The following is a 24,670-nucleotide window of genomic DNA, read 5'->3' as shown; positions in this document are numbered from 1 at the left end:
AACAATGTTTATATTTCCATGTTTTAATTTGTTCACAAGCTTTCGGTTACAGTTGCAGCAAGTGTCTCCAGAGTAACTGACCAATATTACGATGTGTTAAGTTATAGTAATTTACCCATGTGCCCCACACCATCAACACCACCGGTAGTTTATCGATGAGCCTGAGGGCTTATAACGCTAAAAATCGGGTTCATTACCAGCCCGTTGTGTAGCTTTACACTTAATTACAAAAAAAAATTACTCATATAATGAGCCCAAATCAGTATCTGAAGTTATCCATTTAATAATATAAAGCTACATTATTTATTACACCTGTTTGTTGATACACGCCAACATATTTGTCAATGGTTATTTTGTGTAAAATGGGAAACATCTATTTGGAAGAAAAATAATACAGAAAAGTGTTAGCTTACCAAAAGTGAAACTTCTTAATTTGCACTGATGCTTCCTTTTTTGTCAAACTTCACAATAGAGCACATGCATATATTTTCAACTTTGTACAAAACAAAGGTAACAATTCAGTAAAACCTGTGAACGGAGATTAAGATGGAGGTGTTGGTCAAAGAATGCGTTTTCAATGACTGTTCACGACAAAATAGGTAAACATCATAGGAAAGATTATACTTATATATATAAATGCATACACACTTACTTTGAATTTTAAAATGCACTGCATCAGTAAAGCAAGGTGAAATTACAATGACAAAAAGTACCTAAAAACATAAGTACCTTTATTATTATTATTTTTTGTTAAACTTAAGTTCAGCTTAAAACTCTAAAAATCATACTTTACAGGCCTACGTAACTGACGTGTAGGTTAGGCTTATTATTAAGTGTCCATAATTTTTCTAACCTGAAATTAAATCCTGAATTAATCTTGTTATTTTTTACGTTTCATGAGGACTTACGGCATAATTTTTAACCCAAAAGCTTTTTTTGCAACTTTTTATTTATTAAACTAATTAATTTTTATTTTTTACTTAAAAACTAGATGCAGACCAGGCTGGGAATCCGAGCTTTGCGACAAGTGTGCCCCCTACCCAGGATGTAAGCATGGTTATTGCGAAAATGAGCCATGGCAATGCAAATGTTACGTTAATTGGGGTGGATTTCTCTGCAACAAAGGTTAATGATTAGCGTATAATCAAAATTTTACATTATTTAATTAAAAGTAAACTAAGTTTGTTTGACCGATTATGTTTTCATTCATGCAAACTGTCATTTGAATAAAACTTTGTTATCGTTATTATGTTTTAAGCAGAGTATTTTCTCCAAACATAAAATATGACATGGTTTTGAGTTCGTTTACTTATATCTTTACATATGTGCATAAGAATGATGTACAATATTATCTAGGAAACGTTCAGCTGTTTTCTCTTTTTATATAAAAGTAAATATAATAAATATTTAGTATAATTATTATAATACACAATTCACTTAGAGAAATATTTTTGAATTAAAAATCAAGTTTTGAAACAACAAATGTTTTGTTTTTCGTTCTTTTTTAAAACTAACATACATCTTTTTGGGGTTATGAGGCGTGATGTGTAACGTCAGATGTTTTTCACTTAACGTTTGTATTTTTTGTGTAATTAAATAATAATCAGGGAAGCATAGTACGATATTGAAATTTGTTATGTTATCCATAGATCTTAACTATTGTGGAACTCATGAGCCCTGTCAAAACGGCGGAACTTGCGAAAACACAGCACCTGATGAATATAGGTGTCGCTGTCCTGAGGGCTTTTCTGGAGTCAACTGTGAAGTAGGTGAGTTAGGTGAGAGTTATGATACCACTACATTACAAGCTTACCTATGGAAGGACTCCCAAATCAATTCTCCGTTATAAAGGTTTTTAATGTTGAAGGTTATTCATAAACCAGTGTGTTGATGAACTAAGTATTTGTTTATTTACTATGAATTCGAAGTTATTTGATTATGATATAAAATGAAAATGGTCCAAAAGCGGCGTTTTTTAATTATTATTATTTTTTAAATCTGTAAACTTGGATTAATGAATTATTTTTATAATTTTAAATGTAGCAGTATCCTTTTCAAATAGTTTCCAACAAAGTAGCGTGAAATAGTATAGTATTTGCTTTGATAATAACAATGTGAACATGAAAGCTAAAGTAGAAGAAAAAAAATGACTTTTAGACATATAACCTACCATTCAAATTTCTTCTTTTGGTTTTTCAAAGATTGATGTTTACAACTAAACAAATGTTGTTAATACGTATGTTGTTACTGACACTTCTTTCACTATTTTAATTTTCTTGTTATTAATGTACATTAATATATATTTATATAAACCTCCAAAACAATAATTTCTAAATTCTATGAAAAGATACAGAATCTTGAAAACTTGTGAATCACGAGACTGATTTTGATAATTAACAAGTTGAAAAGTTTTGTTTCGAGCGTAATTATTGTTTTAAAATTATATTCATATGTTACAATTGATACAAAAACCAAGTTAAACGTTTAAGAAATATCATCAACTAATTATAAAATATATTGAGAATAAGATATTCTTTGAATACTGGAAGTTTTCTTGTTCACTACTAACAAAACTTTCAAATGCAAGTTCATTTAATCACACCAATGGACCCCAAAAAATACCTCAAACGACACTCCAACGAACGATGCAGGACTACACTAACAAAAACACGTCACTTGACAAAATCTCTAAATAATATAAATAATTCAAAAATAGCAATAAGCGGTCATATTGTATAATTGTTTTAAAATTTCGTACACATAAGATTAATCCGCGGCTTCGATTAAGATTAATGTTTGGAAAACATAGTGCAGCAATAAAAAATAAATATACTTGCTGAAATGTGTCATTTGAGATACTTTTGTGTTCGTTTGAACTGTTAATGCCATTTTGCGGATCTTTGTGGTGTCTCCTTTGGGGTAATTTGACTGAATGTTAGAAATACATCAAATTGCAGTTTGCAAGCTGTGAAATTGCCAAGGTAGACCGCATTACGTGTTATGACTTGACTCGAATATCTGGAAATGTATTCGTAGTAACTATAATGTTTCCTTTAATTGTCTTTAGGTTAGTGAGATTTGAATTTACAATGTTTCTGGCAAACATCTGGTTATAACTGCATTTAATATTCCAAGGTTGAATTACCCTAAAACCTTAAACATAAACACGATACCGCGAATAATTTATTTTAGAAGTCTATAACCATTTATGCGGGTTATATTTCTGAAGTTATTTCCAGCAGATCACTTACTTTCCAAGTTCAGTTAAAGTATGATTGAGTCCACAGTTGGTGTTACATTTTACCACAGGAAATACTAATTTTCATCAGTAACGCAACTAGCGTTAATCAATTTGTTTGTCACTTTTCCAAAACATTATTTATCGCGATTGGTATCGTTTATCATATCAGTGCTTTTATTCCACAGACCACACAGCGACACTTCAAGCTTGAATTTATGATTCATTATTTTTACTAATCTGTCAATGTGCATTCTGTAGTTGATGATCCTTGTGCAACGTCACCCTGTGCAAATGGCGGAATCTGTTCAGAAATCAACGGAACATACAGCTGTACGTGTAAACCTGGATGGAAAGGAGAAAGATGCCAACAAAGTAATTTTTTATGACTTTATATTTTATTTATTTATACATTGTAACTTGTAATTTAGCAACCGATTACACACTTCAAAAGTTTAAAGAAGATACGAACTGATAACAGTTAAGCTATAACAAACATACCTTGAAACACACAATGCGTTTTTATACCTCATTCAGAAAGTTAATGACATTGAATTTTTTTACAAACACTTAAGAGCAAATATATTTCTGTAATATATAAACGCCATTATTTGGGAAGATCACCTAAGTCATTAAACTCGAGATAACAGTTTTTATTACCTCCTTAGTACTGTATGCATTTCAGTCGAAATATGTGCACCATTTTCTTAATGAAAGGAATCACTTTTATTTCCCCAATAGACATCAATGAGTGTGAAACGAATCCTTGTCAGAATGGTGGTACTTGTGTGGACCTGATGAATGGTTATTATTGTTTGTGCAAGCCTGGATGGGCAGGAAACACTTGCCAGCAGGGTATGTAACTTAATGTTGTGGAATTTTATTCTTTTCAATGAAAACAGTAGAGAACGATGCAGATAAAGAAGGCTTAACATTTAGCTTAAATTGTCATGAAATTGAATTGTTTAATCAAATCCAATCAAGATGGTAAAAGTATTTCGTAATACTTTTAGATGGACAAAATGTATGTATGTGTGTCTCTATGTATAGTTGTTTTAGTAAAATACCATCGAATTTACTCGTGTATTGAAATATTGTCTAGCCAAAGCGTTATAAGGATTAACCTCGTTAATTTTATAAGGGCTATTGAGGATTCTCTCTTGTTTTTCTTTTAATCGTCTTGCGGCTATATATGGTCAAAGAAACTAACACTGATAAGGCACTACTAAAGTGTACGTACCACCATGACTAATAACGTGTAAGAACGTCACAATTGTTTTTTATATTAAATGCAAGTTACTTTCAACAAGAATTCAATCTCACATTCGCTTAAAAAAAACATATTTTCCACTCGGAAGATAAGATTTCATTGAGCATGCAGTTATTCTTGTAAATCTTATACACATTTGTGAAACGATTCAAACTTTTCCCACACATATAAATGCATTAGTTCAAGAAAGAAGTATAGATCCTTTATCTAATGTCAATTACGAATAACAAAAACCAAACCAAAGACTGTGCATCGAAAATACCAATTGGGAAACAGATCAGTCTCTTAGTCAATTACCTATCAAACGCTTCACCACACAAAGCACACATTTACTACATACAATACTACGATGTGAAACCTTATTCACGAATATCCTGAGAGAACGCGTATAGTTTGTTTCTGTAGTTTAATGTAGCTTTTAAAGGTTAGGTCTTATCACACTAATTTTCGTACAGCAACTAAAGATTAATACCTTCTTCAATACTTAAAACTCGATTATCTGTCATATTAAACAAGGCAGCGGATTATTTTGAAAAATATCAATATGCGCCTAGTTCGGCGTTACAGTAACTCTCCCGCTAAATATCTACGGACTGCCGCGTTTAAAAAAATTGCTGCTATCGGTCGATCACGTATAGTAGAACAGCATGCATACGCAAGGAAACACCGACGAAACTTTTTGGTTGTTTGGTTTTGTTTTAAAAAGTGATGCTATTATAACGTTATTTTTACCTTTAAACAGATAAAACCATGAAAATGCGTTCTCTGCTACCTCTACGTTATTACTGATTTAGTAATATACACGTGATAATAGCTTTGGCCAAACATTTATTTCGCTCTAAGTTTGGCTTTAAGAGGTGCTTTTCGGAGACATATTTAATTCAACTTTAAGTCCATTCAACATTACGTGTGGCTTATACTCCGTACGAATTTATCGAGCGTATAAAAATGATTAGAACGTACTGAATGTTAGCTTGGGAGCTCATCATAAAACAAAACTGTTTCTTAGCGACATCTACAATTTGTGGATTCTCGTTTATACGTTTTCTTGATATCATAAATTGATGGAAACCGTCCCTCACTAGCATAACACCACGATTCTGAACCAGTTGAAGAAAGTTAACTGTGGAGGCAAAAGAATAAAGCATATTATACCTTTTCAATGAATAAACAAAATAGTAGTCCTAAGGCGAGCTCTTCACCAAGACTAAAATGCTTTAAGTCGCCATTTTAAGTTACATATATAACAGTAATGATTAAAAAGCGTTTGTTCACTCTCTTAGAGTCGTACTCCTTTCTTGCCATTCATTTCAAAAGTTTCTATTAAACGTGCTAATTCATTTTTATCTTTCTATTAATGGTACTATGTTTTAATTTTAAACAGCCAACTCACTTTACTTTTCACCCAATTATTTGGACAACTCGAAAATTGATTTAACTTCAAAACGTTCAATATATATAATCACTACAAGTTATACATGGTTAGCCTCGGAAGAACCAAACTCCAAATTTTCATATGAACCCATTATTATTACCTTTACTGATTTTGGTCCCTTAGTGGCACAGCGGTATGTCTGCGGACTTACAACGCTAGAAACTGGGTTTCGGTACCCGTGGCGGGCAGAGCACAATAGCCCATTGTGTAGTTTTATGCTTAAACTACAAACAAACTTTACGGATTTCGTCGAAATTAAGCCTGCCAATTTGTGAATTGGTGTTCAAAACCTATCATATCTCCTTATATAGCTAAGTTTCATTCTTTGATATTAAGAAAATGGTTGACAACTACTAATCAGAAGGAAGTTACTTATATATGTCACAATAAAAGTATCGTTGTTGTTGTTTCACTGCGACAAGAAACTGCACTAGGAAGATGTTTTCCACTTCCTTACTTAATCCTCTACTTTAAACCTGATTTTAATACCTCACGAGAATCAAAGCTTCACTTCTGCAAAGTGATTATATGATATTTCAATGATAAGTGTACACAAAGCTAATAAAATTGGATTTTTACAAAAATTTGTGAATTACTCGTAAATTCCAAAAACTCAACTCAGTGAATTTCTAAACTTAATTTTTTTTGGAATTTTTAAAGAACAGCTTTACTTTCATCGTAAATGTCTCATTCACGTAATAAAATGACAAACATTCTAACATACGTTTTAAAACACGTTTTCAATATATTTTCCGAGTAAATTTGAACTTATAGAGTAATGTGTAATAAGTTAGAAACTAGAATTAACATTTTTGCATAGCTACTAAAATGTAATAAACAATGTCAATCACATAAACTGACTTATGTTAATAAAGAAATTATCTAATAAACAGTAAAATAATAATGATAACAATAAATATTTTAAAAAGTATCAAAATATTTTTGTGCGTGTGTGCGTATCTAATTACAATATGTATACATAACGTTTGTTTGTTTTAGCAATGTGCAAAAAGCTATAAGGACTATACACTCAGAACTGATAAATCTGATAAATTTGAGGGATTAATAATATCCACCGCTAATTCTTGGGCAACTTTTAACTCATCGAATTATGGAATTTAAGCGAAATTATTTCAGCTTTTCCATGGTGAAGCGCATTGTTATGGTAACGGATCACGATTTATAAATCCTCAATTACACAGACCGGGTACGTTAACCACTAGGCCACCATCGGCTCATATATACATATATACACGTACATACACACAAGCGGATGTATAAACGATTATAAATTTCTGTTCAAAGACAGAGGAAGAATATATCGAGATGTATCTAACAGCTGTTGAACGTTTTATTTTAATCATATTACATATTCAAACGGAAACACAGTGTGTACCTAAACAAGTATCTATCTATATATATATAGGGTAGAACACTATGTAGAATTAGTTGCAAGTGAGCTCTACTATTAAAAGTTAATTTCATTTTGATTTCTTCAAGATGACTTAGAACATTCCAAAAATTCATAAGATGGCCTGAAGGGCAACTTTTTTTTTTCATTAAGGAACCAATAAAAATGATAACGATAGGAAAAGTGGCATGGCAAGGGTGGAACAACACAATTCAACTTTTAATGAACACGACAGTTAGAAGAGCGTTTATTAAACGCGGAGTTGATATAGGTAGGTTGGTCGGTAGGTAGACTGCAGTCTACAGGTTGCCGATCCTTGCCCTGAAGGAGATTCCACAGTCTACAGGTACCTTCCCCACCCTACACACGAGCTGGTGAGTGCACTGTAAATTGACTTAAGAAAAAACCTGCAGGTGGTCAATTGAGGTATCACAATTTTTAAATAAGTACTGAAGAGGCACTTGTGCTTTGCCTTTAACACAACATGCTTAGATCTTATTTGGCACCCAAGCCTCATAAAGCCACCATTAACGAGTCGTCTGCAGTAGTTGCTAGGCTTAACAATGAGGGAAGCAAGAGAAACTGTGATATTACCGGGCTGTCAAGGACAGCGTCGATAAGTACACTCGTTGTATTTGGTTGTTTGAGCCAACTACTGAAAATAATCTTACAACAGTAAAACATAAAACTAGTTTGAGCAAATACTTATTTTTCCTTTCAAGACTACGTTATCCATCTACAATTATTTTGATATATATACATATTACAATATATACCACAAGTATTATTTAGAATTTCCGACATCACTAATTTTTAAGCACGTAGCCAATAGACTGCAAATGTTGAGGCATTTGGTCTGCTTGATTGAAAGCAAATAATAAAAAGTTGATGAATGTGTTTACTAGATTTCCACAAACTTCGTGCACGTTTTTGTCGTCATTCAAGTGCAATAATTTGGAATAAAATAACATAAACGTAAGAGTAATTAATTAGTGTTTTCAAGTTGTTTACACTAATTACATCTATAATTAGCATTTCCAACAGAGACTTCCAGTATTAAAAAATGTTAACAGTGTAATGATTTAAGGTTAGCTCGTTCAACAATAAATAAAGCCTTAAGTTATAGTCACTAAATCGTTTCAAAAAATAATTGAACTTAAACACAAGATAAACTTACTTTCATGACAATATCTGCCAGTATAGCCTGGATCACAGACGCATGTGAATCCCCCTAGTGGTTCACTGATACACTTGCCATGATCTCCACAGACATTTGAACCGCTAAGTCGCTGTTTTCCACTGGAAGTGTTAGTAGAAATAGGCACCATACAACCGTCATAAGCTTAAAAAACAACAAGAAAATGGTATAATTAATTATTTATATGCAAGTATTGGTCAACGACAGTGCCATATTAAAACTTAATGTTTATATGGATCAAGTCATAAGGTTAGGCGGAAACAGAGATTATACCAAATTATGGGTAAAATGTATTGCATAATTAAGTAGAATAAATTCATTCTCAATACCACAGTCCAAACCCACATTATGATAAAACTCTTGACGTAAGCAACAATATACAAAAATGTGTCACCTGACATGTACCAAGCTTAAATCGTCTACTCTTACATAATTCTTACTGACCCTATCATTTTTTTCAATCACTGTTTTTTCTAAAGTGTTTATGCACCAAACTACTTGTGGGTTCATGACTGTTGATTACAAGGTTTTTGGTAAGGTATAAGCCACACACAAATATTTCAACTCAATTGCCATCAATATTGCAAGTAATCCTACTAAATACTGCTGGGTTCCCAAAATGTTTTACATAGAAAATGAGTGATCTCATCCATTTTTTGGAGTCAGTTCTCTATACAAATTGCTGTACGTGGCAAAAACAAAATTACTCAAGAAAGTAGTAAATAGTATATAAACACGTCGGTAATTTGAGGGTTACTTCAAATAAGCCCACACTTTAACATATGTCAGTAAGTTCGTTGGGTATTATTTGATATGCTATGATCGAAGCCGTTCAGTCACTGGCATTATCAATTATCTAAAATACACTTTGATGTTGTCGGTAAAGTTCTTTGTTGGTTTGTTTCTAAATTTTTGCGCAGTTCATAAAGAGCTATTTGCGTATAGCCGTCCCTAATTTCGAGCTGATAGGCTAGAGGGCAGGCAACTAGTCAACAGTATTCACCGCCAACTCTTGTCTGACGGAATCGTAGTATTTGACTGCCACTATTATACCCACCTACGGCCACAAAGTGTAGAGTGCGAACCATGAATCCTCTATTCAGAAGCTCGTGCACGCTATAACCACGAGGTCACGCTCGATCCTGTCAGTACACTAACTCTGCTTAATGTAAACAGGTTTTTTCGGGTCATGGGTTCACTACGAAACTGATAAAATCTATTATTAACAAGTCCTGACTCCATCTTGATAGTTTTCATGGATTTCTGTGTATTACTTAGGATATGCATATATCCTTTAAATACAATGACAACCGTTAACTTTTTAAAATCAGGTAACCACTATAACCATTTTTCGTGTATTTCATGGATCTAAAAATCTAACAGACGATATATCAAGCAATCAATCTCTTATAATGATCGCTCTAATAATAATGCCATAAAAATGCCCACAGGTTCGCCTCTAGTTAAAATAACCTAATTTGCTGTGAGAGATATCGCGGGTCACTCAAACCAATCATCTTTAAACGTAAGGGAGCCCCATAAACTAAAATTTAGCCTTATATTTCATTTGCAAATGCCCCACGGTGGCACAGCGGTAAACTTGAGGGTTTAATAACGCAAAAAATTAAGGTTCGATGCTAACACATGATGATCCATTATATAGCTTTACACTTAAAAACAAACAATCATTTGTGAAGAACTTCATTGGGACAAATCCGTCATCTTGACAAGTTAATTGTTTCAAAACACGCAGGATTTAAGGGAGATCCTTGGGAGAGAAAAACATTCCCACACTTTTAATGTTTAGTGGAGCACACGAGTTTATAAGTCCTTTTTTTTCCACTTCGAGAATCGCATCTACCTGAACATATAACTTCACTTCGTGTTCTATATTATAAATTATTCTAACAATTAAGCTTGAAAATCCAGACAGATTCCCACTGAGGCCGTTATCACGTCTTGAACATATTTAAGATTGTCTTCACTTGACTGCACATCCGATACGCCAAAATGCACATCTTAGAAACAACGTAAAATTGCATTATAAAATCTTGGTTTTGAAGCAAAAAAAAATTGCTGGTGGAAAAAAAAAATGCCGAGTACAAAAACTGTTATAATGAAATGATAGTCACCTTGATTTCCAAGTTCAAAAGTGCAAGCAATTTGCGAAATTCTTGGATTGAGAATAGGCAACATTCCCCAGTTACCGCGGTAAATTGTGATTCCGACTAACGCTAATGTGAGAAGATTGCAACAGCTTTACGACAGGTAGAAGAGAAAGAATATGTGGTCCGAAGAACCAGTGCAGCAAGAAAGACTGGTTGACATGGGGTTAGAAGATACGCAAGACTTTACGTTGTTGTTAATACGGAGTCTAGGTAGCTTCCCAAGCCAGCCAGCCACTCGTGGTAATTTGAGATAATAACACTCTTTGAGCGGAATGCCTTTCTGAATTGAAAGAGCCCGATCGTGTCAGATTGGCTTTCCTGTCCAGACATACTATCAATCTATACAATGACAGCCCATGGCCGTAAACAGCCATGCATACATCATACTAATGATTTAACGCACTTTATGATGCTACAAGTGTTTTCCTCCAGTAAACATTTGACTAGATTTTTATCCTCCCATTTTACCCCAGCTATGAAGTAAACATGGAGTAAAAAATTTTTCATGTAAACGGTTACTATACTAGTTAATGTTAAACCTAATGAAGGTAAACGGTACTGAACTTGAAGAATGTTCTATCACAACCCTGACTGAAATGATTTGGATATTGCTTAGTAACGTAAACTTTCAAAGTAGATTTTCAAAGTGTTTGTTTGTTTTGAATTTCGCACAAAGCTACATGAGGGCAATCTGCGCTAGTCGTCCCTAATTTAGCAGTGTAAGACTAGAGGGAAGGCAGCTAGTCATCACCACCCACCGCCAACTCTTGGGCTACTCTTTTACTAACGAATAGTGGGATTGACCGTCACATTACAACGCCACACGGCTGAAAGGGTGAGCGTGTTTGGTGTGACGGGTATTCGAACCCGCAACCCTCAGATTGCGAGTCGAGCGCCCTAACCATCTGGCCATGCCGGGTCGGGTAACGAATTAGTCAACTCGGGTGTTTCGTCATAATTACTTGTACATTACATTTTAGACTACAGAGATAACCAATCCAACGTACCAATTTCACAGTCATATCTACTTCATATGGCCAACCTTGGAAAGTTAAAATAGTTTTCTTCACTTATACTCACAAACCTAAATATATATATATATACATATACTTGTATTTCATTTTTTAAATATTTTATCGGTACGGAATTTCTGGCATTTGTTTTATAATTTCTGTTTTTTAGCATACTGCAACTAAAACATTATGATCTGGCGTTTTTTATAACAACTTTTTTGTTAATACTAGTATATTGCAAGTAAAACATTAACTAAAAATACTGGTTACGACGGTAAAATTCGGGTTTCGATATCCGTGGTGAGCAAAGCACAGACAGCCCATTATGTAGCTTTGCGCTTAACAACAAATCATCTAACGAACTAGTTATTGTATATACCAATTATATGGAAAGAATATTGTTAAGAAGATTATGGCGTTCTCTGTCTTGTCTCTAACCAGGGTCATAAAGGAGTAATTTCAACCATCGTTGTTGATTTCAACATTTCTTTCACCTGAAAAACATTGACAATTTGGAAAGTAAGGCTTGACTCGGATCAGACTATAAATAGTAATGAACACACTAATGATTTCAAGTAAGACACCGTAGTAAAGATAATTAATTACATGAACTACCGCCATCACGAAATATACTGGCATAGACACACAGACTTCTGTTGTGTTGTGATGCCATCGCCTTTGAAAGTACTTCAAAAGCCACCGTAAAACATGTATTTTAAAAATGCCGTGTTTAATTAGAGAAATACTTATGATAATAACACGAAAGAAAGAGAGAGAGAAAAAAAAAGCTGATTAACATACCAGTTCCTTGTAAAACAGAAAATAAACTTACCTTCACAAGGAGGAGAAGTACACTTGGGTCTTGGTTGGGAGCAGTTTTTTCCGTGATATTCAGCAGAACAATGGCAATAGTAATCCCTATGCATGTTGAAACAGGACGCTCCATTTTCACAGGGATTGGGATTACAAAAATCGTCATCGATCTGAAAAACCCCATAATTTCCAAAAATTAGTTGAACATTTACGTTTATCAAGTTTCAGATAACCACTACCCAAATAACCCCTTGAAAAAGTTGCTCTTCACAAAGCCAACTGTTAAATTTCAAGAAAAAAGAATTACAAAACAGTTCATAAAATAAGTTAGTTGGTATTAAAACTTTAAACTGATTCAAAATGGACTTATTAAGTGCTGCGACTTAAGGTCTGGTATTCACATAAACTGACATATCTTGTTCTTGTTGTAAAGCCTAAAACTACACAAGCTGTCATAAAACAGTTCATAAAATAAGTTAGTTGGTATTAAAACTTTAAACTGATTCAAATGGACTTATTAAGTGCTGCGACTTAAGGTCTGGTATTCACATAAACTGACATATCTTGTTCTTGTTGTAAAGCCTAAAGCTACACAAGCTGTCTGTGTTCTGCCCACCACGAGTATCGAAACTTAGTTCTTGGATGTTATAAGCTCCTAGTCTTCCCGCTGAGCCACCTGGGGCAATAACGTATCAAATAGGTGCATCTGGCCAACATGCTTTATGAACACCATTATTTTAACGAATATATTTGTGATATGCGTAAAAATAACCTAATGAACAATTTTTAGTTATTTATTAATAGACCGAAAAGTATCTATGTTGGTAAAAAAATGTGATCTAAAAATTGAGAGTACATAATATAATCATACTGGAAATCAAAATGGTCAACATGTCATTTCTCAATAGCTCCTATCGATAACGATTGGATTTGGTCGTTCCATTGGTCTGTTCTCCAGTGGATCAGCAGTAAGTTTACATACTTACAACACTGAAATCCGGGGTTCGATTCCCCGTGGTGGATAGGGTGTAGCCAGCCTATCGTATAAACCCTACAATCCACTAACCTATACATATAATATAATCCATGTTATAATTAATATTTTCATTAAGAATTTGTAAGCAAATATAATAATACACGGTTAAACCTAATAACAGACTCGTAATCCTCTATGTAAACATTACTTTATATGGTTTAAGTCAACACTTATATTTACTAGAGTGTAAAAAAAGCATTTATTTTTCATGAAGTCTAAAAATTACTCTTAAAACTTTTTAAATATTTACATAAAAATAACCGTAAATCTACAATTAAAATTGTCTATAAAAAAGTATAAGTTTGGGAGACCAAATGCTTCCTTGATGTGTTTTAAAACTAAATAGTTAAATTGCATAATGCTTTTAGAAGTTAGGCCTTTGACTTGCACTTGTTGTATCTGACACAGAAAACATACTAAAACAAAGAAGAATTTATGTGAAAAATGATACACACCTCGCACCTCGCTCCTTTATACCCAACAGGGCAGATGCAAGAGAAAGCAGCCACAAGGTCTACACATTCTCCTCCGTTCAAACAGGGGTTGCTGGCACAGTCGTCAATGTTGGTCTGGCAGTTCCTTCCTGTAAATCCTGGGAAGCAGGCGCAGTGGTAGTCGCTTACCAAATCAATACACGTGGCTCCGTTTTGACATTGACCAACACAATCATTAATGTTGTGATCGCAATTTTTTCCCATCCATCCAGGTTGGCATTCACAGATATAATCTCCAACCACATTCTTACACAAGAGAGCGTTGATACAAGGATCTTTTACGCATTCGTCAGCATCTGATGGTTCCAGTGAAATAACTGTCAGATAAGGTTAGACTGAACTAAGTTAGGATTGGGTAAGTAATCATAGCAGCAGTCTCATGCATATATTAACTTGTTATTACATCGGTTACTTTACACAAATCAAAACCATTCATTTGATAAAAGACTATGTGTGTCTGTGTGTTCACTTATAATTGGCGAACCACGGGACTGATTGTCACCAAATCTGCCATGTACCTTTACGACTCCCCGAGGAGTAACATAGGAGAGAGTGGCATTCGGATCTGACCCCATATATCACCCCCGGGGGGTGGGGAGGGGGCTCCATGTCTTCCCGTGTAAAGGGGATCAAATGCTGATAGCGTTTCTTTATTTATGTACTGGCAATGTTGTGACACAAAATTTAGTCTAGGAACCGTCTTTCACATTCTCTACAAACTGTATATTTTATGTTTAAAATGTTAGAGCTACGAGCATTACATAAATTAGAATTTTGTTTTTTTCATTTTACATCAGGCGTTAATTACTGGGATGAGGAGTTATACAATGTTTTACATCAGGCGTTAATTGGTGCGTAAAGGAATTATACAACGGTTGTTTAGCACCTTTATCAAGTGCTTTCTAACTGAAATCTAATGAGGTAAATATTATAAAAGGTTAAAAAATTCACAAGTGTCGAGGAAAGAGATTGATTATACTTTAATCTGTTTTTAGTTCATCACATTTATTTCAATCAGATTTTCCAATGAAATTTCATAAGTACATTTCAAAAGAAGTTTATAATTCGCATTAGTAAACTAGCTTAAACAGGTGAGATTAGTAACAAACAATATAAAAACTCAATAACTAATAATGTGTAGATATGCATTTACACAGTTTTGAAATCAAACATCAACTATAAAGATTTTAATTAATGCACATCTTGGAGTAATGATGTATAGAAATGAACATGACATTTTAATGAAACTGAAAAATTAATTCAAGTCACGTTGGAAATGTTTGACTGAAAAACCAACAAATAATTCTTCATATTCCTTCTGTTACAACATAATGTAGTGAATAAAATGTTACATATAACATATTTTTAAATTTCGCTAGAAATATTTTGCGTCACGCAGTAGTAGTGGTTATAAAGTCAGTATGGGTGCTTGGCATAGTCGGTAATGGTTATACAGTCAGTGTGGGTGCTTGGAACAGTCTGTGATGGTTATAAAGTCAGTATGGGTACTTGAAATAGTCTGTAATGGTTATAAAGTCAGTATGGGTACTTGAAATAGTCTGTAATGGTTATGAAGTCAGAGGGGTGCTTGAAATAGTCTGTAATGGTTATAAGGTCAGAATTGGTGCTTGGAATAGTCTGTAATGGTTATAAGGTCAGTATTGGTGCTTGGAATAGTCTGTAATGGTTATAAAGTCAGATGGGTGCTTGGTATAGTCTGTAATGACTATAAAGTCAGATGGGTGCTTGGTATAGTCTGTAGTGGTTATAAGGTCAGTATTGGTGCTTGGAATAGTAATGGTTATAAAGTCAGTATGGGTGCTTGGTATAGTCTGTAATGGCTATAAAGTCAGATGGATGCTTGGTATAGTCTGTATACGTTTTATAAGCGCTATGTATAATACCGGTCGTACGACGTTCAGGAGCAAAGAAAGAAATTTTATCCTATACGAAAAGCACATGAACTATAAGGATCGTCTCTGGACATTTCGTGCGAAGAATTCAAGTGAACGAATTCAAATTCTATGTAAAAGGGAGAGGGAAAAGTTTTTAAGCCGCGGCATATCGGCTCATAGAATGGCTCTGAGTTTTTTTCAAGTACAAACTTTTAGCTCACAGCTCCGTCCGATTTGAGAATCCAATTATAGTTTTGGACTAAGAAGGTCAAACCCTTTCGATTGACGTAGTTGACCGCTGCCCAAGGTCTCATAAATTAATTTACTCTAATCCTGCCTAAAAGAATTTCAAGTGCCACTAAATTCGATGACGAGGAACCCACTTTGAGACTAATAATGGCTGGAGACGGCTTAAATGGGTAATGAAGAAAAACTTTAATATAAGTTTAACATGACAGCAAATGTACAACATTTCGACACGGTTTTGTCATCATCAGGTACTTGTTTTTATATTAACAAACAAGACTTCAAAGAATTCTCAAAGTTATTTAAAATACAGTTTTTGGGAACTTCACAAAACCTTGTCGAAACGTTGTACATTTGCTGTCATGTTAAACTTGTATTAAAGTTTTTCTTCATTACCCATTTAAGCCGTCTCCAGCCATTATTAGCTTCATGTTCTTTGTTTCATCTTTCTCTTAAATTTTATTTTTTGTTGTTGTTGGCTTGTGGACATTGTCAATTGGAGTTGTTTGCAATCCATGTGCATCGGACTCTTTATCATTCCATGTTTTTATCTGCTTTACCTCGATAGGTCTTTTCTTCCCAAGACACTGGCAGCCAGGGAAGGGTAAAGATCTTTCTAACCAATCCATTTGTCAGACACTTCTCACCTTTATGATCTCTCCAATCCTGATTGTTTGTTATGTCCTGTTAGGGTCCTCAAGTGCTATGTGGCTTGAGGTAGTAGGAATCGATTGTTTATTCACTGGGATCATTCTATTTCTTGTGATTTTCTGGGATGCATTTGCCCTAATTACCTCTTTGTTGTCACGTTTGTCAACTTTGGCTCTTTCTTTAGATATGTGGTTCCTTTGTTATTGGGATCTTTTGGGGGAGAGATATGGTTTTGTCCCACGTTCGTTTACCATCTCCTTATCTTCAGGACTTGCACCTTCCTCGTTTTCTCTATCAGTTGGTCATTGGAGATTTTCTGGTGACTTTGAAATCTTGGGTGGAATCTGTGAGACAGCATTTAACTCTTTCCACATTGGTTGATCATTTATCTCACATGGAGCTTCAGCAATCCCCTATATCTGTTTCCAACCATTACCTGTTTCTTCCACAAGGAAATCTTATTTTCTTTTGATGATGAGTGTCATGTCACCTTCAGTATCGGTGGCTACCCTGTGGGTTCCAGTTCAGTGGGGGCTTGTGTATCCTAGTTTGTTCATCGATGGGAAGTTTTTGACAGGGATATATGAGTTTTTCAGGTTTTATCAGAAGGAATTGTTATCCAGTTCGTCTTCTCTCCTTGATTGTCTCAGATACTTGTTTTCTTTCCCTTGCCTCCTTCTAAATGTCAATGTCTGTATGAGGCAGTAGAAGATCTTTTTTCTCAACATGCCACCAAAACTGTATTTCACCATTTTCCATCATTTTATTCCAGGCTGTTTTTGGTCCCCAAGAAAAATTGGAAACTGGCTGCCTGTAATAGATCTGTCATGCCTCAATCGCTTCTTGGTACTACTTCATTTTACCATGAAGTCATTTCTTACTCTCAGGTGGATTTTTTCCTCAGGCTTATGGATGACCAAGGTCGACATCTCGAACACTTATCTCCATATTCCTTTATTGAGACAGTACCTTTCAGTTTGTTCATCACAGGGTTGTTTATCGCACTATTCCTTTTGGGCTTGCTACAGCTCCACAGGTCTTTTGTTAGGTTATCAAGGCTTTTGCAGGTCTTATGCACACTCAAGGGTTGTGCTTCCACCATTACATGGATGACTGACTCTTGGCTTATTTCAACCTGGAATCTGCCCAACACACTCATCTGCTTCTTTCAGAAGTTGTAGAAATCCTTCCTTGCTCCTACTTAATATCTTCTCCATTTGGGTGTTTTGATCAACACTCATTTGGGCCCAACTTCCTCCTCTTCAACTCTGTTTGATGGAGCTGGTGGGCATCAATGCCCTTACCACTCCCTTTCTTATTGATCATTAGGTTCTATCTCTTTTGAGGATGTGGTCCTTTATGATGGCACTTATCCCCATGGGTCATGCTCATATGAGATCCCTTCAGTGGACTCTTCATGCTCGTTGGAACCTTGCACAGGATCCCTTGGATGTACCTTTTACTCTTCCTTCTTCCCTTGTCAGTGACCTGAATTGGTAGTTGGACAGGGCTCACACTTTGGTGGGGGTTTCCATTCCTCCCCATAATCCAGATTTACATCTTTTCATGGACGCTTTCCTTCACAGCGGGGGGCATAGGTGGAACGCCAAGTCCATCACCTACAACAGAAAGGTCTACCATATCAATAACCTGGAGCTGCTTGCTGGTCAGCAAGCTTTGGATCATTTTCTTCATCTTGCAATACTACAGAGAGGCACCCATACTCATTCCCTTTCTTCTTAAATGTTGGATCTCATGTTTTGGGCCTGCACACAAGGTATTCATCTCTTTGCGTGTCATGTTCCGAATGCTTTCAATCTGGTTGCAGATCATCTTTCCCACCCGGACAAAATTTATGCGATGGCGTGGTCTTTAGATCCTCAGGTTTTCCATTGGTTGTGCTCTCAGGTGGGTACCCCATATCTGGATGCATTTGCTATTTGTCAGGATTGGACAGACAAATTCCTTTATGTTTATCCTTTTATCTGACTCCTTTTCAAGGTGATTTTATCATCCACTGTCATGTCCTTCTTATTGCTCCATATTGGCTGTCTCAACCATGGTTTCTGTGGCTGCTTCAGATCCAATCTGCTCCACCATTGCCTCTTCCCAACACTCTATCCATTCTATAGCAGCCTTAGTTCTTGGTAGTTCATCCTGCCATTCTGTCCTTTGTCTTCATGCCTAGTTTTTATCTGGTCCTTTTTGATTAAATCTGGTTTATTACAGCAAGTAGCTTCATTATTGGCATGTTCTGTTTTACCTTCTTCCATGGAGGTTTATCAACTTAGTCAAGTTTTAATATTTTTTTCTTTTCGAATGTTGAATATCAAACATGCAAAGTAATTTTAAGATTAAAAATTTCAAATTTTTATAACCTCCAGATAATTATCAAACTTGTTTTATCTGTTATTTTCACAACTGTATCTCTATACAGGTTTGGTCAATTGGACTGACCACCACAAAAATTTAGGAAATAGAATGACTCCAAATTATAACACAAATGTTTAGTATAAATAGCTTAAATCTTATAAAATATGAATTTTTGAGCTCACTAATGTCTTACCTTACTGCTTGGAATCTAGCATGAAAAGAAAGAGTTTCCCCACATAAATACTTTGCAGAAGCTGAGAAAACCACTAGGGGGACATTCTGAGCTTTTGATTGGTTATACACATGTCATTGGGCGAAGTAGGTGTATGTAAGCAAGTATTTTCAAAAAATGGAAGAGGTGGGTGGGACCACCTTGGTTGATTTAATAAATATATTAAAATCTCAGAGAATAGAAAAGATAGGATGTACTTTTCTTATATTCTAGCTTGTCAATATCGGTAATGTGAGTATCTAATTTGTAAGAAACTGTAGATTTTTATTTGGACGTCACAAACATCTAATTTAAATCAATGCTGCATTCAACATACCACGTGACAAACAAAAATCAATATTTAGGTGTTTTTTTTTAAATATTTTTTTTTAGTTAAGAAATTAACTAATGTATAATACTAAAATTGGAATTATAATCTACAATTTGATCCAAACTTGTTGAAACGCATTTATAAAACAGTTGTTCAATAAACTTTTGAATGTGAGTGTACAAACGAGATGACATGGTTTTTGACCTGTGACTATAGAAAGAAGATCTGTGTCAGTAGGGTTAAACACACACATTGTTCTGTAATATACTAGAGATGGAGTGTTCCATAGAATCATATGTAGGTTATTCCTCGTGTTATAATTGCTTCTTAAATATACCTGTTCTGGACCATACTCACCCATGGACTTCATGGGTAAAGAAAAAGGGATTGCTGCTCATCCCTACCATTCCTTAGATTGGGTAAATCACTTTTGGTCTGCTTTTGAATATAGGGTTTTATGGTCACCCATTGCACTGTCTCTGGTGTGTCTTCCGGACTCTCCACTGTGTTTTTTTCTACCCGTTTCTTCCAGTGGAGTAAGAGAAGTTCCAAGCTGCTGGAGTGATGGACGATGAAGGTTCCTTCTGAATGTGAAATATACAATATGAAAATAATACATCTATTCAGTTGAGAGTAGGGCAGTGGTTTTCTGCTGGTATAGATATGATTTGGATCCCTCATCCTACCCTCGTATGGAAGTCAGTTCCTTCCCTGGTTCCTGCATGCCAGCTTTTCAAAATAGGGTTCATGCTAATCAAGTAAAAGATGTTTGTAATGGCTAAGTCTGATTAGATCTGGGCACTTCTCCTGGGTCACCACAAATGCAGACCCCCTCCCAATTATCGAGTGGAACTTGGGAGACCCTTGCTATTGCCAGTTCCTAGCCACTGGGGTGGTTGACTTGGAGATTTACTCGCTGGTTGTGCAGTCCCTTAGGACAGAGTTTGAGTGGGCAGCACAATACATTGGGAAGTAGGGTATGGGTGTCCATGTCAGTGCAGGACACCACCTGTTCCATTGTATGTTAATTTACATGTGGTTTTGACTGTCCAGATGGGGTCAAGTGTTCCTCTTGGGATGCAGGAAGGGACCTTAGTCCCCATTCCTGTTTGTGTGGTGAGTATATTGTACAACAGAACACACGTGAAAGTCTGATTATTGCTCTAGCCACATTACACCTCATGTCCATGTGACCTGTTGTATGCAAATGCTCAGTTGGTCATGTATTTATTCCACCCTTCCCTGCAACCCATCTGGGCCAAGAGTATCCCCCTATCTGAGAAGGATGAGAGTTTGCCATGAGCATTGCTCGTCTAGTAAGCCCTTGCTGTTGAGTGATATGCTCCATGGCTTTTCCCTTTCTGACATTTTTTTGGAAGGGAGCTAATCCAGTTTTTCTTATTTGTAATGGCTCCTCCATCACATCAGTGTGGGATTCTAGCTACTTTTATGCAGAGAGGTAAGTTGATAATCTTGTAAATTAACATTTTCCTTACCTCCCCTCTACCAGTGAATATTATTTTTCTTTTTCTAAGAATGAAGTTAATTTTGAGTGCAAGTGCTAATGAAGATCTACTATGCATGGATGATGTGTCACCCTCCTATTGGTGGAGTGCTATTGTTGGATGACAATTAAATCATTTATTAGTGCTGTTTATGGCAAAACATGTAATTTAGGTGGGAAATAGTTCAAGGCCAGTTACATGTGCAATATTTGTATACTTAACTGCTATAGTTAGTATTATGTATATAACATAGCATTATATCACTAATTATTGGTATTGTAGAGCCTGATGTTATGTTGAAACATAAAAAGTGATAATTGGTAATAAAGATATTTGCCATTCATGAACAGTGTAGTTAGTATAATTGAAAACTATGTAAAAATAAACTATGTGAATCATAAATGCAAAGCACTATCAATATGTGAGCTTCTAGATGAATGGATATAGTTTATAATACCCTATAACCTGAGTGCTTTTGAAAGATTGACCATTCTTCTTCTGGGACAAGCTAATTCCCATGTTTTTCTGACACCATGAAAGGATGTAGTTTATTACATGCTTATTTCAATATAATGGTAAGATGGTTTTATAAAGAGTAAAATTTTTTTTTTTAGAATAAAATGTTAGAAGAAGGTGAAGTGCATGCTGTGATGTTGTATACTTGGCGTTGCTGTTCTCGTGCTATACCCCAGGTAAGTAAAAAATAATAATGTTGTTTTTGCTCCCATTTAGTTTAAATTCATTCAATCTGACCTTATCATTTTTCAAGTTTTGTAATTTATAGAATACATTATATTTATTTAAATAAGCAAAATATTAATATACCATTAACAATTTCCTCTTGTCATGTTTACCCTACATATGTAAATATTCTTTAACCATTAAGAATCAGTTGAAAAATGTCATTTGAAGTATGTAGCCATAGATGCAATTAAGATGTGTGTTTAAACCCAATTGTTACATATGGTTTTTTATTTAGATTTAAGAACCAGACTCCAACCTTACGATCATAATATGTAGTCTGAATTTATTTGTCCTTGCTGTAAAAATGAAAATTAAAGATCATGCTAACCTTCGATCCCACATTAAGTCAAATGTACTTCAACATGTCCTAAAAGAATGTGACGTTGTTGTTCATTCTAGTTGGTTTAAGTTCTTAGTGAGGGCCAATGAAGAACAGAGCCTCCAAATAAAAGAGAGCTTACCTATTCATATGCTAAGGCCTGATATAAACATTGTTTGGACAATTAGTGATTTACTACTGTTGTTATAAAAATGTAATTGTTTGATAAATGTTTTAATTATATTTATCTCTATATAAAACACAAAAGTTATTATCTTGCACCACTGTTGTGAAGATTTTTGTCACATCAGAAGCCTTGAACAAAGTTCCTACCACTACACATATTAATGTGTCTGCACCAGCCTATGATGTAATCATCATTAAACTATAGCCCTGTGCAGTAAACCTCATGAGCACTAGCATTGGATCAAAGACTCATTCTTTCCATGGCACTGCTTTATTCAGATGTGTTTTTCTTAAGAATTAATGGCATTTTTGTGCTTACTATTTTAATCATTTGTTACCATTCATATTTGAAATTTGATTTGTATTATCTTCAGTTTGATTTTCTTTTAAATCATATTTGTAATTTGGGGACAGATTACCTATTGTCTGTATTAAGGCCCCTCGGGGTGGATTTCTGTATGTGGTGAGGGGACCTTCCAGGGAAGGTTCTGTATTTTCACTTACTTCCTCTGGGATCTAAACATTCACCCACGTGTTTGCCGTGTGTGGCGACCCTTGAAGGGGTGGAAAGAATCCTGGTGGTTGAGTGGTGTCTGGGGCACTGCAACACACCACTTTGGCCTTGAATTCCTGTAAACACGTGGCCTTGGGGTAGCCCCTCCAGTGTCATTCGGCTGGTCCCATTGGGCTAGGGTCAACTGAGTACCTGTGTTGGGCATTTTCAATGGGTGTAGTGGACATCGTGTCTGATGCTGGTGTTATCTTGTCATACATTCCTCCTGTGCTATAAGGTTAAACATCAGGGGAAGGACCTGATCAGCCATCATGGATGTATCAGATTCTAGCAGTTCTCTGTTTTGGATCTTTGGCAGCTTTGAGAAAGAAGTCGTGGATCTTCACGGGATTAGCAAAAGTCCAATGGCCAAAAAAAAATTCCTTGACCTGACAACTCTCTCTGACAGCCAAAGCTCCTCAGCACCTAACTCGTCTTTCTAGATATTGGTCTTTTGACTTATAAAATGTGCCATTTCCTAGAATTTGAAACTTCAATTCAGTAACACAAAAAACTGGGAGAGCACAGGCACATACACTTATTAAGAGATAAACTGACACCCTGCAAAAGTAAATCCTTCCTACCTACTCTGTGGTATTCTCAGGTTCAGTCATTTCCCTGTGAATAATTTGATAAGAGCTGTAGAGTAACTGGATGTTTGCCATAAAATATTTTGCAGAGAAAGATTTGAGTTGTTTCAACCAAGTTTGAAGTAAAGAAAGAGACTGGATGCAATGTATCTAACACTGTAATAGTCTTTATTTAAACACTCGTAGAACAAAGCTTTTAAGGGCAAATGTATTTTGGCACCTTTACTAGAGAGAGGTCTGTGTATTAATTTGTATATATATATATATATACAGTTGCACAAAAAACAAGATAGCTGTTACTTTCTATATAGTATACTCTAGATTACAGCAATCATTTCCACAAAAAAGTATGTGTGTGATGCTCTAATTGAATGATTTGATACCAGGAGTTGGAACAAGATAAAGAAATTAATAAAAATATATATATAGGTTTTTTACCTTTGCAATTAGCCATAAGAATAGCAATAAGTTATCATAGAAATATCTATTTGGATTTCAACTTAAAGTAAAAATGCTGAATTTCAGTTATATTTATGTATATAATATAAATAACTTCATCAGAAACACTGTTTTGTGTATTCCTAGCCTAAATCCAATGAACAGCCTAACCGAGTGGAAATATATGAAAAAACAGTTGAAGTTTTATCACATGAGGTCAGCAAGCTACTTGCTTTTATGCGCTTTCAGGTAGGTTGTTAATATGTACAGTTTAATAGAAAATTATTTTTCTTAAGTAGAGTGTGTAGATATTAATATACAAATATGTGTAGTTATTATAATATTTAAATGAATAACACAAGGTAATTTCAAACATACAAATTTTTTTTCTCTCTCTTCTCACACTTTTAACATCAGCTCACCAGTGCTGGATTTCCTGTTTAGTTCAGGTGTTAAGTCCTTTATGGCTAATGTTTCTTTTAACTGTAGCCACTGCTCATTTTCAGCCTTTCCAATAATTTGGAATTGTTCAATTTTTACACTAAAAGAAAG

At 35.0% G+C, this 24,670-nt stretch overlaps 1 protein-coding gene across 1 annotated transcript in view; it reads right to left on the bottom strand.

The window, feature by feature from the left end:
- The window catches only part of LOC106468631 (protein jagged-1-like), a 125,509-nt gene that overhangs the window by 24,419 nt on the left and 76,420 nt on the right, over positions 1 to 24,670 (bottom strand). The window contains exons 5-8 of the mRNA XM_022396976.1: positions 20,249 to 20,367; positions 14,038 to 14,393; positions 12,566 to 12,716; positions 8,532 to 8,696 (exon numbers count right to left, since the gene is read on the bottom strand). Of these exons, the coding sequence (XP_022252684.1) occupies positions 8,532 to 8,696; positions 12,566 to 12,716; positions 14,038 to 14,393; positions 20,249 to 20,367 (791 nt within the window). The remainder of the gene's footprint in view (positions 1 to 8,531; positions 8,697 to 12,565; positions 12,717 to 14,037; positions 14,394 to 20,248; positions 20,368 to 24,670) is intronic.

Source organism: Limulus polyphemus, unplaced genomic scaffold (genome assembly GCF_000517525.1).
Source record: "Limulus polyphemus unplaced genomic scaffold, Limulus_polyphemus-2.1.2 Scaffold3089, whole genome shotgun sequence".
NCBI lineage: Eukaryota > Metazoa > Arthropoda > Merostomata > Xiphosura > Limulidae > Limulus > Limulus polyphemus.
This window is presented reverse-complemented; position numbering and strand designations above follow the sequence as displayed.